General features: G+C 37.7%; 1 protein-coding gene across 4 annotated transcripts in view; it reads left to right on the top strand.

Annotated features, from left to right (window-relative positions):
- Window positions 1-17,050, top strand: part of slc4a11 (solute carrier family 4 member 11) — a 224,895-nt gene extending 207,845 nt beyond the window's left edge. For all 4 annotated transcript variants that reach the window (XM_041812785.1, XM_041812784.1, XM_041812786.1 and 1 more), the window contains 4 exons: window positions 2,718-2,891; window positions 6,885-7,080; window positions 9,274-9,443; window positions 12,214-17,050. In XM_041812785.1, the coding sequence (XP_041668719.1) occupies window positions 2,718-2,891; window positions 6,885-7,080; window positions 9,274-9,443; window positions 12,214-12,280 (607 nt within the window). In that variant the 3' untranslated portion in view covers window positions 12,281-17,050. The remainder of the gene's footprint in view (window positions 1-2,717; window positions 2,892-6,884; window positions 7,081-9,273; window positions 9,444-12,213) is intronic.
- The last annotated feature ends 361 nt before the right edge of the window (window positions 17,051-17,411 follow it).

The following is a 17,411-nucleotide window of genomic DNA, read 5'->3' as shown; positions in this document are numbered from 1 at the left end:
CAAGTGCATCCAAGGCTGTTTGTATGAGTTAAGTTTTTCATTATATTCATATTTAAGGAAGATATTGTGACACAACAATCTAAGAAAAGGGTAATTCATAAGGACTCTTTCTGTCTTTTGTAACAGCAACATCAATGAATGCAGAAAGTCACTAGTTTATACAGCCACTGGTTAAACCAGTGCACTAGAAGCGTTACGTCGCATATGATGCCTTCTGTCCGCCTGTCATCAGTCTGAGCTGATCTGATGTGACTATTGATTATTGATGTTAACATTATGTTAGAGCTAACATAGTCGCCTTCTCGGGTGTCTCCATGTTTATAGTTTACATCTCACACAAGGTAGATGTACAACGCAAATGCAAGGTGAAACATCAAGTGTATCTCAGGCCTTAGGATGTGTCTCAGCCTGTGCAGTCTTTTTCAAAGCTGTTGGAGAAGGCATGAACTGCAGTTAAAAAACAAATCTTCTTATTTGTAATTTGAAATCCTAGACAAATTATGTTAAAATGAGGAACATGAGTGGAAAAAAACACTAAGTCCCTTTATAGTGTGTTGGATTCAATGTCACACTCAAGGTCACATCTTGTTGAACAGTGTATGATCATCAGCTTGATTAATGTTCTGATCATGGTGCAGTACACTTGTTCTCACACAGCATATTCATAATGTTTAAGATGAACCTTTACCAGAAAGCTGTCATTTACACTGTCATGCACACTGCCCTCTCTGCAGAGCGGCTATAGAGCAAAGATGGTACTCAGCAGTGATCCCTCACTACCATGAGCAGAAAAAAAAAAAAAATTAGGTGGTATCATAAAGGTCGCCGTCATCCTTTTCTGTTAAGTTACTGTAATGTCACGCTCTGCTTATGATGTCATCCTAAGTGACATATTGATTCACGCTTTGCCTCGTATTGAAAAGTGGTTGCACGAATATGTACATAGATTCTTCTCTGTGAGTTGGCTGAGAAGAAAGAGTGAAACATGAGCTTATTCAGGTTGTAGTGAAGGGCAGTGCTAACCTTAGGAGCAGGATGCCCTTTGTGCATGTGTGTGTGGCGGCTGTGTCTCACCTCTAAATGCTACTGAATGCAAATTTTTGTTTTGCATCTCCAGCCCGATGTCTGTATTTTAAACAGTTCATTTAAGAGCGTTTGCTGCTTCATTTATAGCTGGTTTAGGCATGCGGGTTGTCTCAGTGCCTGCGTTATTGCACCAGCTATGCTCGAGTTCAACCTTAGCCTAGTTTGAACAGATTTAACTCTGCGGGAACCTTCAAGGTGTTGCACCCGCTGAGTTAGTTCCAACAGAGGCAGAAGTTAGAACTTGTGTGATGTCACCCATAAAATGTTTTATAAGGTGGGTTGTTTTGAAAGGTGGGATAACCTTAGAGGATGAGGTTTTCAGAGGTTTTATATAGTTATAAAATGTATGGTGACTTTGTGTCAAAGTTGCACTTTTGTTTCCCATGAGTGAAGGTAATTTTGTTTGCCCAGCATTAGACTATGTGAAATTACCTCAGGTGAGCCCAATGTGATGTCACTTGTTACTTTACATGGTTAGCGTTTAAGCCTATTTCTTTATCATCTTATCAAAATTATAAAGCTTTATTATACTTCATTATACAAAACAGTTGATGTAAACAATCAGTATTTATTAAACCAACGTTTTAGGTTTCATGGATGAAAAGCATCCTAGGACTGCTGGCAGTGCACATCAGGAAGTGTTCTTTTAGCAGCTTTTCTCACCCATTATGTGGAATTCATCCATAAAACCAGAACTATGGTTAAATGCTTGTTGAAAATAGCATATGCTGTCGCATTTATGCTGAGTCCTTGATTCAAAACAAGAAGTGAACAGCAGAGTTGGATGGGGCAGAGCAGCACTTCTCTACTCATCATCTTTTGTCATTGTTTTGATTGAGAGCTGCCTAATATCAGTATTTACATACTGTGCATTTAAGAAAAACATTAAGTCTCCTGGTACTTCTGATCAGAGCAACAACAAACCTACATAAAAACAATAAAAAATATACATGTGGGAGTCAACTAATGAAGCGTAGCGTTAGTTCATGCAGGACACAGTAGTCATATACCCAGTTGTGATCAGCTGATGGCCAGCTGATCTTGTTATTATCGCCTTCCAGCCAATCACAGCTCTTTCTCTCAACACAGCCGTGTATTCAAATGTGGCGTACTTCTTGTTAATCCCAGCTTGCATTAATGCTGATGCACCATGCTGCTACTGGCAAAACTTAACCTCCTCCACCCCAGCCTCCTCCTTTATAGCATAAAGTTTGTTGCACCTTCAGATTCATGCCACTATTGACTGATTGCTTTTCAACTAATTTTATTGTATTCAATACGGATTGTCATAATTGAATCTATCTAAGATTCAGCTGTTTTTCCTTTATTTCTTTTATTTACACTTACTCCATTTTCCATCTTGTACTTTTTTACTTGTTTTAATTGCTCTCTACTTGGACTGACTGTTCATGTTTCTTATTTTCTTCCCTAGCTTCCATATTTGCTTTGCCTGTCAAAGCTCTTTGTAAACATCTGTTCTTAAAGCTGCTGGATAAATAAAGTTGTTATGGAAGCTTCTGTAATTTTCCATACTATCAGAGATTTTGACAACCTCATTTAAGTTTTTCGTGTTTGCTATAGTGTGCTGTTGTTGTTGTGCTGCAGAGTGTAACTGTTGTGTTGCTCTGCAGGTTGCTGAAGGGCACAGCGTATCACTGGGACCTGATGCTCTCCGGTCTCATTAACATACTGATGTCAGTGCTGGGGTTGCCCTGGATGCATGCCGCCTTCCCCCACTCCACCCTTCATGTTCGCCAGCTGGCTTTCGTGGAGCAGCGCGTGGAGGGGGGGCACCTCTATGAGACGTGAGTTACCCGCCTTCTCATCGCCGCCGCTAATCAGGCGCTCAATTAAAGGTCGTCTTCAGAGCATGCAGCGGCTGTAATTTTGTTTTGCAGGCTACTGTATCCTGCGCTTCCCTGATTGCATGATTACTATGTAATTAACCATTTTCTCTCCGGGTGGAAGAGGTGAGGGAGTTTTGAAGAGATGAGAGGATTAGGTTCATTATTCCTCCCACATAGATACTCACAAAAGCTATAGTTAGCATTTATTCAGGATTTCTGTAGTAATCAAGTGTGATAAGTGTGGCATAGGGGACAATCTTCTATAAGGAAGAGGAGGAGATCTGATTACAGATATTGGAGAAAGAAAAGTATGTAATTTATAGGTCCGGAAATTTAATTTAAAGATCTAATTACATGTGAAGATCTGCAAAAGAGGTTATTAGAAGTAATAGCCTTCAACCTTTTTCATTTTGTCAGCATTTAAAATGTAAACTCACTTTCTTATTAAGCTTCTTCAGAAGTGAAAACCCTCATAAAAGGATCTTCAATCAAAAATAAAGAAATTTTCAAAGAGGAACTACATGCAGACTTGAAAAGAGAGGAAAAAAACACAATTATAAATAAATCAAAATTACACAAAGACAAGTCTAAAGGGATGACAGTTGAGCTGCTTTTAAGAGGTATTTACAGAGTCTGTAGATCATGAGCCAAAGAGAGAGTTCAAAAGTTTAAAGAGAAAACCTCTTTTAGTTTTAAGCCTGGAGAAACGAAGCACCATCTTCAAACATGAAACTTTCGTCCAAGAGTTCAAAGGAAAATAGATTATAGGAGGAATATTCAATAGTTTGTGTTACTAAATATTTACCTAAATAATTCTACTTTAACTGGCTTTAAAGTTCTGTTTTCATCAAACACCATGCAGTACATAACTCTGACAAAACCCAGACTTAAATCAGAGATTCAGGATTTATCCCTATAAAAGAACCTGACAGCCAATTTGTTGTAGCAGCCACAACTGTAGTGGAAACATCTGCTGCCAGCTGACTGTGACAGCAGTGTGGATAGCTGGATTCAAAATATTCAACAGCTGCTAATAAATGTGCTAGCATCAGAGATCTTTACATTTGTTAGATCTTTCTTAGTCAGACATCATAAACAAAACATCCTTATTACATAACAGACCACATTTAGATATAAAACAACCATTAGCTACATATTTGTTATAAAGTGCTGTGCAATATAATGTTATCCTACTATATTCAATCATCAAAGACTAGTAACGTCGTTGTACAGCTTATAATACAAATAAAAAGTGTACAGACGCCTTTAAATGCCATATCTTTGTGATGTGAAAACACGAGGGTAAGATAAACCCTTTCAAAGCTTTTTTTCTTTTAAAGGCATATTTTGGTATTTCTTAAGTTGGGTTGTATAAGGTACTTAGCAATTGTAGTGAGATTAGCCTACAGTGTTTCTTTAAGAAGAACCTGCTGGTCATACCAGCCGGGAAGCTAGGCTATACCGTATAGCAGATATAGTGAGTCTTAGGAAAAAGTCAACCGAGAAAAAATGTTAGCTCTATCAAAGCTGTTTGAAGTGGGTGGTAGATGGCCTAATGGTAAAGTCACGTCCCATGTACGGGGGCTGCCAGGGTTCAAGGCTGGCCTGCAGCTCCTTTATCACATGTCTCTCTCCCACTCTTTCATCTCTGTTTCCAGCTCTCCTCACTGTCCTTCACTCTAAATAAAGGCATAAAAAGCCCCAAAATTATATCTTTTAAAAATGTTTTAGGTGTTATATTTTTCACCCAGAAAGCCTCGACGTGTGGCACTATTTTGTGTGCAACTTTTAGCTACATGCTTTTCCACCTCAGCATATCGTCATCTCTTCATGAGCTGCACAGGTATGAGGGCTTCAGCAGAGACATGTGGGCTGCCAATTTGGAAATAATGTGTGATTGCTATTATACTGGACATGCTGAAATTTGGGATTGCAATTATGTTAAAATGCATAAATGGTGTAATGAGTCTACTTGCGGAGAAGTGTTTTTTAGTATTTCTTAACACAAAACATACAAATGTTAAGTAGCTTTCAAAGTAATTGAATATTTTCCAAAAAATACCGTTTTTTTACTATAAAGGTACTTCTACAAAGTGCAATAGTGGCACTGTTGTAAACTTAAAGTCCCTGTGAAGTGACAAAAACATCTTTATTTTAGGTTTGTTGTATGACAGGCCATGATGTCATGAATCAGGCCAAATTTCAGTCGTGAAAAACATCTCTGAGTTTATAAAATGAACCCTTAAAATCATGAAAAAAGAGGCAGTAAAGTCCGCTCTAGGATGATGTGGGCACGTTGGTTGAATAAGTTGAAGCAACACCCACTCACAAGAAATATGATCCTCTCAGATCCAAGGTTATTATAGTTTACTAAAACTAACTAAAGAACTAAAAGGAAAATGTGAAAATCATTATTTAACTGAAACTAAATAAAAACTAAGCTTTACCAAAAAAATGAAAACTAAAACTGTATAGTGAGCTTACAAAACTAACTTTTAAAAAATTAAATAGAGACAAAATATCCTTAGTTTTAGTTGTTGACACAACCATACTGACTGGCATCTACACCCAAGCCTGGGGAGTGTAAAATGGCCTGATTTGATTGGATAAGGCTTCGTACAGTGGTAGTTTTATGTCTGGAGTTATATTCAAACATCAACTTTAAGTAAATAAAATGATAAGTGATGATTAGCCTGTTTGAATATGTTTTTAGAAATGTGGGACGTTCACATCTATCAGAAACAACTAAAGCTAACACTAAAACTAATTAAAACTAAACTAAAATGAAGCTTTTTTTTGCAAAATAAAAACTAAACTAACAAACAAACCAGCATTAAGAACTAATTAAAACTGAACTGAAATTGATCACAGAAATTAAAAAAAAAAAAAAACCCGAAACTAATGAAAACTCCAAACCTATCATAATCTTTCTCAGATCCTCACATCATTATCTTCAATCTACCCAGAGTTCCCTATTTTCTTTCAAAATAAAAGCGGGTCTGTATCCAAACAGGAGATCAATTACCCTTAGTTCAAGATGGTACAAAACTTGTAAATGAAACAAAAACAGTTTTAAATGCAAAATGTGGAATTTAAAAATGCAATTAAAATTAGATTTATGTTGATTACCTAAAAGAATTCTGAGATTAATCTCAGTTATTATTGTTTTTAGTTTGACAGCCCTAAAATAAAGTTGTTAAAATGACACAAATACTAACAAGCATGATAAACAGTGATTTTATTTTAGTTTTCTAATAAGTACATTCATAAAGGGCCAAAGTCACCCACTTGTCTAGTATTTATTGTGAGTGTCCGAAAATTCCACAGGTTCTTCCTGATGTCCTTTATGTTGTCAGAAATAAAACTTTATTAAGTTATTGTCAAAAGTAGAAAACCCTTCACTTTGTAGGACAGTTGCAGTCAGCTTCCAGTTTTTCCCAAGATAACCTGTTGATTACCTACATCAGTTTTTTAAAGTTAAAAGAGGATAGGCTGATTTAAGTTTTTTCTTCACAGCTACAAACAATGCAATGATGATGGGACTGTAAAAGGAAGCTTCAACAGAAACATAAAATTCAAAGTAGACTATATTTAATCATAGAAGATGTTTTCAAGCTCTAAAACCAAAAACAAATCGTGCTTTTTTTTTATTCTGTCTTAAATATGGTCATTTAGACTGTTGTACAGTTTCTGTTTATCAGTTATTGGGTAAAAATATCTGAATACTGTGTATAAAAAAACAGGAAACAACATTATCTTGTGCACTGCAGTCCAATATTAGAAATAAATATCTTTTTACCACCCAAACTCTGGAAATTTGGTCCATAAAATTGATAATCTTTCAAATGGAAAATGTGCCGGAACACTGATAAGAAAATCCTGCAGAAAATGTCTGCAGCATTGTAGGAAACTATTGTGTGCCTTCCAGTAACCATCGTTGTGTGTCCTCAGTATCGTCCAGGTGAAGGAGACACGGCTGACGTCTCTGACTGCCAACATCTTTATCGGCGTGTCGGTGCTGCTGCTGCCCCTCCCGCTACAGTGGATCCCCAAACCGGTCCTGTACGGCCTCTTCCTCTACATCGCTCTCACCTCCATCGACGGAAACCAGATGTGCGACCGCATGGCTCTCCTCCTCAAGGAGCAGGTGAGAAATCAGATCAATCAGATCTGCAGATCAAACAGTTGACTGGGTGCCTGCTGCAACAGGACCAAAACGGAGTGAAATAATGCCTGATTATTTACTTTTTTGTTTCAAACCACTAGAACACCAGGTGGGTGAAGTTTAGAGAATTAAGACTAATATCAATTAGCTGATACAGATGAATTAAGAAACATCTTTATTCTTTGGTCAGATTTCAGCCACCAATCATCAGTCGTCAGCTAAACTCTAATCATCTTAACAAGCTCAGATAAATAAACAAAAAACCACATATATGCAAAAGACTTGTCTTTAGATAGGTAAAATCCTTTTTTCTTGACTCTCCTTCTGTGTCCGATTTAACCTTCCTCTTGGAAAAAAGACTTGCCGTTTCCCCTCAAGTGTAACCTGTAATGCCACTCTCTGGCGCCACCAAATGGCAAAGAGAGGGAACCGCACTAATAAAGAAAAAAAAAAATCAAATTCCCACTACAGAAGTGAATGTTTTAACGTTCGTTTAGTTCAGCATGTTTTTTCCCCAAACTATTAAAATAAAGGTATAATCACACATAGTTCATATGTGGGTCCCAGGTTTTGTAGAATTTGTTAGTAGATCCATTTAGGGTGCATCTGATTATTCCAACTTCATATTCATATCATATTATATCTTATACATTAGTTGTTTATTTATATAAGGTACGCAATATTGGATATGATATAATAGGGCAAAATTATTTTAAACAAACATCTAATTACAGTTATTTTTGCTCATATTGCAAATTTGATATCAGTTGCTGCAGGGATAGTCATTTTATGCGATCTCATTTTAAATAAGAAAAACACATACATTAGTAAATCAGGAATTTTTATTCTAAAAAACACAAATGTTTGAATCAAGTGCATAAAATCTCTGCTGCAAAAAAGTATCAGAATGGTATTTTGACACATATTAGTGAGCAGAGATGCTCACTGAAATGTCATTACCAGCAGGTATTAGCTGAAAAAGAGAGGCTGAGTCAAAGAAATATGTAAACACCTGTTTGCATTCATTAGAAAGGCTGGGACCAGACAGTACAAGTCTGTAAAGATGCCAAAAAGAAATGATCCACTGCACACTGAGATAGATGCTGGGCGAACCTGAGGAAGCTACAGGCGAAACACGTTGTTCGCTCTCAATAAACAGTAAAGTCTATCTCAGTGTGCGGCGGATCATTTCTTTTTGTTTACTTCGGACCTGCTACTGACCAGCACCTGACTACCTGGGCTGTGCACGGGGATCTCCGTTTAAGATTCTGTAAAGATGCCATTGCGTCTTTTTTATGTTAAGGGTCTTTTTTGCTAAATGCATGCACTGAAAGTGTCCACTATTGATATAACATTATGAAAATTAACATTAAGGTAAAGGTTAGTCAAAGAAAGGGGCATAACTACCTGAATTCTCCCTCTGTGGAACATTCAAGGCTTGTTGTAGTTGTTGAGAATTTTTCATGCTAGGTTGAGTATTATGTGTCATGTTAGTTAAGTTAGTAAAGTTCTTTTAGTCTTAGGACATTCTTTTACCTATTTTATTACAGATGTGTCTGTATTAAAAATAGAAAATGTAGACTGAAAATCTCTTCACAAAATCTGAATTTCACTGCATCAATAATCAAACTTCAGTCTCATTACACAGTTTTATTTAGTTTGATGAGACACATTTACAGGTTTCAGCTGAGGGAAGGAGGTTTTTCAAGTCTTGTTTTTGCATGCTCTAGATAAGTCATGTTTTATAAACAATTGCAGGTGGTAACCAAGATTGTGAAATTGCTTTTTATCAGTTCTTGTTGTTAGAAAGCGTCATACCTGACACCTGATCAGCCAGGAGAGATTAATTTGTTTTCGTGACAGCTTCACTTAGACTGAAGAGACAGGTTTATTTTTACAAACAGATCTTATCGAGTGCAGGTGTAAAATAATATCAGCAGCGTCTCTTCGCACAGATCTCTTGTTTTATGAATAAACTTATTATTCTTTATTAGACTGAAAGATTCATTTTATTGATGATCTAAGGCTGCTGTGCTTTTCTTTGAGACGTGTGGGCTGTCCACTTCCTTGAGTCGGTCCTGTGAGACCACAGGAGACCCGAGGACAGAGAGGAATAAAGAACCTGGAGGTAGATTGTATTTTAATCTGTCCTGATCCTCCTCTCACCTCCTGCAGACGTCCTACCCGCCTACCCACTACATCCGCAAAGTGCCCCAGAGAAAGATCCACTACTTCACCTTCCTGCAGATGATGCAGCTGCTGGTGCTGTGTACGTTTGGCATGTACCCGATACCGTACATGAAGATGATCTTCCCTCTGCTCATGATCCTGCTAATTCCAATCAGGTACGACGTCGCAGTCTAGTCCAAGAAAATTAATATATGAAGTGCTTTCAAGCTGGATGGCATTCAGCAGCACACAGGTGAAGGGTGACCTGAATCTGCCTCCTCATGACAACAAGTCTCAGCAAGAGTATGATCAGGGGATCTATTTTATTGCTGCTGAAGCTACATGTCTCTCTAAACAGCCCCTGGTTTGATAATATTGAAAAATATTAGAGTTAAATGTAATTTTAGTTGAGATACATGCTCACTTTGCTGCAGTTCATCTGCACAGTCTTACTGAACATGCTGTGCTCTGACAGCAGATGGGTTTAGTACATTATATATGATATTTGTAAATTCATAAAATAATTTACCACACACCTCCTACTGCATCAAGCCAGTCGATTACCTTCAATAAAAGATGATGGTTTGCTCCTGAGATGCTGTTAAACTTTGGAAAAGTCTGTAAACTTTGTTGGTTATTTCTCTTTAGGCAGCAGTAGGCAGGAGTTAGAGACAATTTGGTTTGATCCATGAATGTTTATGAAGAAATTCTAAACCAAGAAGTTTTATTTTTTAAGCTGGATTTTTAGAGTAGCAAGATTCAAAGAGTACAAAGCTTACATTACATCGAGGTCAGTTCATGTTTTTACTATGAATGAAGCAGCGGAGTCTGAAGGAAAGTAGATTTACACCAGAGTTTTTATGCAACCTTGATACGTTTGTTTGGTCCACAGCTGTAACCCCAAGTCCAAAAAAGTTTGGGCGTTGTGTAAAATGTAAATAAAATCAGAATACAATGACTTTCAAATCTCATAAACCCATATTCCATTCAAAATAGAACATAAGCAACATATCAGATGTTGAAAATTAGACATTTTATCATTTCATGAAAAATATGAGCTCATTTTGAATTTGTTTGCAACAGCACATCTCAAAAAAGTACGCACAGGGCCTGTTTGCATTGTGTGGCATCCTTTCAAAACAGTCTATAAATGTCTGGGAACTGAGGACACCAGTTGCTGAAGTTTTGGGAGAGAGATGTCCCATTCTTGTCTGTAGGATTCAAGCTTCTCAACTCTCCTGGGTCTTTTTCACTTTTTGGGTCTTTTTCTATTGGTGAAAGGTCTGTATAAGCAGGCCAGTTCAGCATCAGCGCTCTTCTACTGCCAAGCCATGCTCTTGTGATGGATGTGCTTTGTGGTTTTGCTGAAATATGCAAGGCCTTTCCTGAAAGAGACATCTGGATGGGAGCATATGTTGCTCTAAAACCTTTTTATACGTTTCAGCATTGATGGTTCCTTTCCAGATGTGTAAGCTGCCCACATCATAGGCACTAATGCAGCCCCATACCATCAGAGATGCAGGCTTTTGAACTGTGTGCTGATAATAAGCTGGATGGTCCCTCTATGCTTCAGTCTGCAGGATATGTTGTCTGCAGTTTCCAAAAAGAATGTTAAATTTTGATTCATCTGACCACAGAACAGTTTTGCTTTTTGCCTCAGGCCATTTTTAAATGAGCTTTGGCCCAGTGAAAACAGCAGCGTTTCTGGATCATGTTCACATATGGCTTCTTCTTTTCATGATTCAGCTTTAACTTGCATTTGTAGATGGCAGTGTAAACTGTGTTGGCAGATAAAGGTTTCTGGAAGTGTTCCTGTGCCAATTCTTATATTTGCAGACTTTCAAAGTCTTTGCAATTTTACCTTGATGAATGTTTTTTCTGAAATTGCTCTACATTTTTTATGCAGTTTTACTGACCTGTTGCCAATAAGACAAAGTAGATGCAAAATGTTCCACCAGCGGTTTTTCATTTGTACCAGCCTTTTGTTGCCTTTCCCTATTTTTTTTTTTTTTTTTTTTTTGAGATGTGTTGCTGCCATGAAATTCATATAGGATTATATTTTTAAAAAAATGGTAAAATGTCTCACTTTTAACATCTGATATGTTGTTTATGTTCTATTGTGAAAAAAGACAGGCTGAGGAGATTTCCATATCATTGCATTTTGTTTATATATTTTACACAGTGCCCAAACTTTTTTGGAATGGAGGTTGTACTTTTATCTTTTAAATTTAACGCTCCATTGTTACTGTGTTTTTTCTGCTAAATGCTACAAAGCTAGACATTACACACTGTACCTTTAAAGAGTGGTTGCACACAGGCTTTGACTCCCGGTCTCTCAGTGAAGGTGTGTGTTTTTTACCCAACCATCCACTGGATATAGTCTGCCTTTTGTTTTGCTTTCATTATGTTATGCTTTATAATAATCACATTTGTGGGTAGTTATCAGTGCAGAAGACATTTATGGTAATATTTTAGAGGATAATAGTTACATTTTTCATGGCTGTAATGAGAGGAAAGGTCAGGAAATAGGATAAGAAACAAAGATGAGCGAGGTGAGATTACATGTGACTGAGGATGAGATTCAAATACGGCCCGGGCCACCAGCTTCAATGCATGAGACATTGACCAGTAAGCTAAACTGGTGCAGAGGTCAGTCCCTTGCCTTTGCACTTGAAACCGTATTTCTTTCTGCATTAGGGAGAAAAGATAAAGGATGATATCAGGTTTTTTTTTATTGCAGTTTATCTTGTTTTTGAACAATGAAACAAAAGCAAATGTGGTTTCCCACATTCTTGAACATGAACCAAAACTGTATGGTTGATTTGCTCTATTGTTTACAGGTATGGCTAAAGAAGGAAGTTATCAATCTTTCCTGATAAAATCTGACATGATGCTATGCTGATCTGACAAACAACAACTGACATAAGCTGTCTTCTCTTTGTTCAGGAACAACGTGCTTCCTCATATCATTGAGGCCAAATACTTGGACATAATGGATGCCCAACACATGTAGCTACAGGTGGAACCACATGTTCTGGAAACACAAAAGAGACGTCCAGAACTAAAGAAAAAAGAAACGAGGAGTTAAAAAACAAACATATTTTTCAATGCAAAACTGTACGGAAGCAAAAAAAAAAGGAAGGAGAAATAGCGACTGTTTGATTTTTGTATCTGATGAGAACAGTCTTACAGGTGAAGCACTGGAAATGTGGGACGTCGGGTGAGGAGGAGAGATGAGGGGAAATGTTTTTCCGGACATGGACAGACAGCATCTCTCCCAGGAGGAAAAAAAAAAACACACACAAACGGGACCGCCCAGAACTCCCTGTTTCACCTCTGTTTGACCCTGTCAGATTGTTCAGTGCCATATACCTCCATGTTCTCCTCTCATACCTTTACATTTTATGCTAACATTTTACTGCAGTGTGTTCATCTGTGTTTTAAGCTATGGGTAAGTGCTTCAAGTACTCACTAGTACTGTGTAAGTAAGAAAAATGCTGTCAGTAGAGCGCTTAGAAAGGTGTAACTGCACAATGTAAGTATGAACAGTATCTGTTTCTGACACTTTGACACTCACATTGTGTTTTTACGCTATCATCAGAGGCGATTTTACATACTTACACCGTATTGATAAGTGCTTAAACACTTCTCCAGGAGGAAGAGCACTGCATTTAGGCCACAGCAAAGAAATCTTTTATATTTCTGTCATTGTGCAGTGTTAAACCTCTTCATTCCTCCACCTTTTAGCTGTGATGTCCCTTTTTCTATGAAGGACACTTAACATATTTCTTTCAGAATCATTCCAACAGAAGTCAGCGTTCATTAAAAAGAGGGCAAATGAGCGTGTTTGTGAGAGCGTGTGTTTGTGTGCTTGTGTCATGGACACATTCCTACTCTGTCCTCCATCTAGCTTCTTGCCAGCGTTTCAGAAAACCTCATTTTTTAAGATGAATAAAGGAATACATTCCACAGTTATATGTATGAATAATAAATGTAATTATTTAGAATGACAGCACAAACCAAAACATCTAGTGAAATCTTTATCAAATTATAAATATATTAGAATATATTATGGCAATATACAAAAAGTATTTTAGGTTAAATTGAAATAGAATATTTATTTATCATGATGACAGTCTATCTTTTAAGTGCTAAATGATAATTTTGTGTGTTTACCCTGAACTGGAAATAGATTTATACGTCTCTTGTTTGTTTCTTTACATTCCACGGGTTACTGATTGTTGAATTTTCACTGTTGTTTCAGTTCAGACCAAAAGATTCATGACTCAACGAGATCGTCTAGGACATTTAATCTGGAACGTCCTCTATAGCGATTGCATCGGATTTGTTTTGCATACTTCAATCCATTTTGGAAAGGCAGAACCTTTCAAACAAATATAAGAGAGTGATTGGATGAACGGTCTTGTCTGTCACGTTCATTATGAGCCAATCAGTGCAACAGATGAGAGTTTAGGTGTGCACTTCCCCAGGGAATAAACTCTGTAACACAAGCTTGACATGCAGCCATCAACTTTGTTCACCATCAGTGGATCAAGTTGATAAATTAAGCTCTTACTGAAGCTGGTTGGGAAGACAGACAGCTGCTCTACTAAGGAAAGCTCTCAGTCTGGTTCTCTGCTCTTCTATAAAGAAAGAAATGTCTAGTTCTGATAAAACTGCCGTTATAGCTGCATCCATGCTAATGTCCTCACTAGCCAGTAGCCACCATTGTTTACAGACTTGCAATACAACTAAACCAGGCCAGTAGCTACTGCCTTGTTCTCCTGAAATGAAGCCGATTCATTTTTTAATTTTTCAGATTGTGCACAAATGTTACAGATTACAGCTTTGCAAGATGGATCTGCCTGACGACAGGTGTGAAATCTGGCCAATCTATTGGCTTTGCAAGATTAAGGGTGTCCATGGTCGGTGCATTTTTTCGATTGGTGTGCTTATTACAATTCAAAACCAATGCAGTCCAGCATTCTCAGCGCCCTGGACAGAAAACCAGCCTCAGCATCAGCTGTTTTTGTCACCACATTTAAAGCACTCTAGTGGAAAACGGTTCAACTCATTAATGTCACTTGCAATCAAAATCAAGAAGATCTGACTTATCTTTTTGAGGATAAAGTTTACAGCTGCTGCCCATGTGAGGACATGGTTGCTTTACATTGTTTTGGTTTTCTTTGTGATATTTCCTTGAAAAGGGACATTGGAAGCACACAGAGCTGTTTTAAAACAGTGTCATAAATAACAAGTTTCATAGCCTTGCAATAATAACCACCAATGTGAACTGCTCTAAAACTGATGTTGTGATTTTCGCCAACTGAAAACTACAGCTTATGGCCACACTGATGGCCTAAGCAGTTGGGCTGCACCCCATGTATGTGGACAGCCCATGTTTTAGTCTGGCCTTTGGTTACTTTCCCGCCTGTCTCAGCCCTGCTCTCTCATCCCTGTTTCCAACTCTATTACAGTGCCAAAGGTCTTAACACTCCCGCGTTGTTTAAAATTATTGTCAAGCACATCCAAAACGTGCTCCCACCACTTTCATCCATGCCAGGGTCAAGGAAGCGTACCACGCATGACCACACTATGGAGCTCACTAGTCAAAAAAGATGTTTTTTTGGGCATGGCACAAATTGCCAAACCCTCATTGATTACTTTTGTTGAGAAGCAGCCCTGTCTTTATGACAATGAAGGTGAAATTCACAAAAGACAGAACATCTCTGGCCTCAAACTTCCAGCACAAATTGGCATAAGCCTCCTGGGTATTCCACTGAAGTATCCACGGATCTATCTGGATCCTCCCTTTTTTGTATGTTTTCACTTTTTTAACTTCAGCAAAATTGAACTTTGCTAACACTTTGTTGATCTATTACGTTGAGCTGAATGTGTGGTCTGCCACATATCTAAAGGAGACACTTTGCAGTGTTTACGTAATTGTCAGGGAAAAGGGTCAAATACGCTCCATTCTCTCGGCTTAGTATCAGTGTTGAATTTCCTCCAATAGCATTGTTTGACCATTTTTCTTAGTTCTAACTGCAGAAATGTTAATAAAACTGCAGTAAAATCTTCATTTATGATGCTTTCTTTGAAGGCCTTTCTTGGTGCATTGTGTAGTTGCAAGCTATGTTTTTGACTCATAAAGTTGAAACAATGGGTTGTGTGCAACTGAGGCATCAATATTGCACACTAGTAGTTGTGTGCAGCAACAAGACAAGACAGGCATGGTGGTAATAGATGCACAGAGCATCATTGCAATGAAAACGGTGCAGCATCTCCACCAGTTGCAGTAGTATGAATAGACTTTATCTCGTCTGTCATGAATCTTTGGTCTGAACTGGGGTTTACATCGGGCTTTGTCGCAGTGTTTACATATCAAAGTCCCCTCCAGCTCCATGTCAAAGACATACACAGTTCTGGTGCATTGCTGGGAACAATGAACGTCAGGTAAAGGGTTAAAAAAAGGACTTAGAATAGAATTGTGGGCTTTGGGTTCAACAAAAATGCATCCTTTTTTAGTTTTATTAGGTGAACAAGTGTTCAGAGACGAGTTTTAGAATAATCTGGTCTTGTTTTCTATTTAGATGTTATGATTAGATCAATGCTTGCAAACGTTGTCATGTAATACTCCAGACGTCTGGAGAGATTATCTTGTTATCTACAGAGCAAAAACAGAAAAAAAAATTAGGCAATGGTTTGCTTAAAGCATGCCTCATCTGGGTTTTTGATACGATGTGATGCCACTGGTCATGTATCCTACAAAAAACGTAGCAGCGTCTCAGTAAACCGAATGCAATGTTCAATATTCAGCAATACTGTGTATAAACTTCACTGAGATTTGGGTTTCCCAGCAAAGGAAAAAAACAGGCCAGCTATATTTTTCAAGCAGCAACTTCTCAATTCATCCTCATGCTACAAAAACCGCTCTACTCTGATTCAATGACTGCACACCTTTAGGAGAAAAAACAAGGGTTTGTCTTCAAGCACGGCATCCCCAGTGCAGGTTTTAGTTGCTTTCCCAGTATCCAAATGGCAGCTCCCTCTTGTTCAACTTTTGTCTTACAGATGTGAGAAAGATGTCCAACTTAAGCAGAGATAGCAAAGCATGAAGGGAAAGCTTGGTGGCGTTTGCATAATCCTTGGACTGAGGCTTAAGACAGCACTAGTGACAGAACAGAGAGATTGTGAGGTATGAAGTAATATGTACAGTTTGCAATGCAAAGTTTAGTTTCTTTCAACTCTCCATTATAATCCACAGCAAGGTATTAGTTTCTAACTTTGGCACGAGTACAGAGATTTAACCATTCTTCTTCTTATGTGACAGTATTGTTGTTGTTCCTTGATATCTTCTCTGTACTGATGATCTTTGGAATAGCAGCAAACTTCTCTCAGAGGATCGACTTTGGATTCAGAGTGAACGACATATTACTCTGTTCGTGAAACCTTGACTCCCCTCCTCCTAATTGGATTTGTTTGAAAAATTGCGTATACTGTGGTGTTTTGGTTTATTTTCTTTTTCTTTTCCCTGATTTCATATAGCCTACTTTTTCTAATCATGAATGTAAAGATGTGTGGATTTTTATATAGCATAATAATTTAGGTGTCAAACAGAAACTGTAATTTTGTCTAAAAGATCAGCTATATTTGTAAGCTGTAATATGTAAAAATGAGGAAAAAAATGGTTATCAAACAGAATGTGTTGGTTTATTATAGTATATATATATACTGTACACTGAAAAAGAGAGACTATCTCAAGCTGTTTGCCAAATAAAAAGTAGTAGTGATGTAAAGATTTGTCTTAGCTTGTGTTTATTGACTTTCCTGTCACTCATGTTGAACCAGAGCGGATTTTTATAAAGTTTAAAGTCCATTTTTACGGTCTGAAAGCAGTGGGGTCAACTTCTTCCACTAAGGGTCATATAAAGATGAGGAGGAAATCATCAGCCCCCAAGAATTTAATTTTTTCATGAAATACTTCCAAGTGTTAAACAGAGCAGGGCATTCCTGACACAGCGTTTTCAAACATCCTAGTTTTATTTTTGACGCTAACATTATTTTACTTTGCACACAGAAAGAGACTTACTTCACAAAAACCAAAAGCTACCAGTGTCAAAATGATTACACCCCTATAGCAGTGG

Source organism: Cheilinus undulatus, linkage group 18, assembly GCF_018320785.1.
Source record: "Cheilinus undulatus linkage group 18, ASM1832078v1, whole genome shotgun sequence".
Taxonomy (NCBI): domain Eukaryota; kingdom Metazoa; phylum Chordata; class Actinopteri; order Labriformes; family Labridae; genus Cheilinus; species Cheilinus undulatus.
Note: the sequence above shows the minus strand (reverse complement) of the source record. Positions and strands in the feature narration are given on the sequence as shown.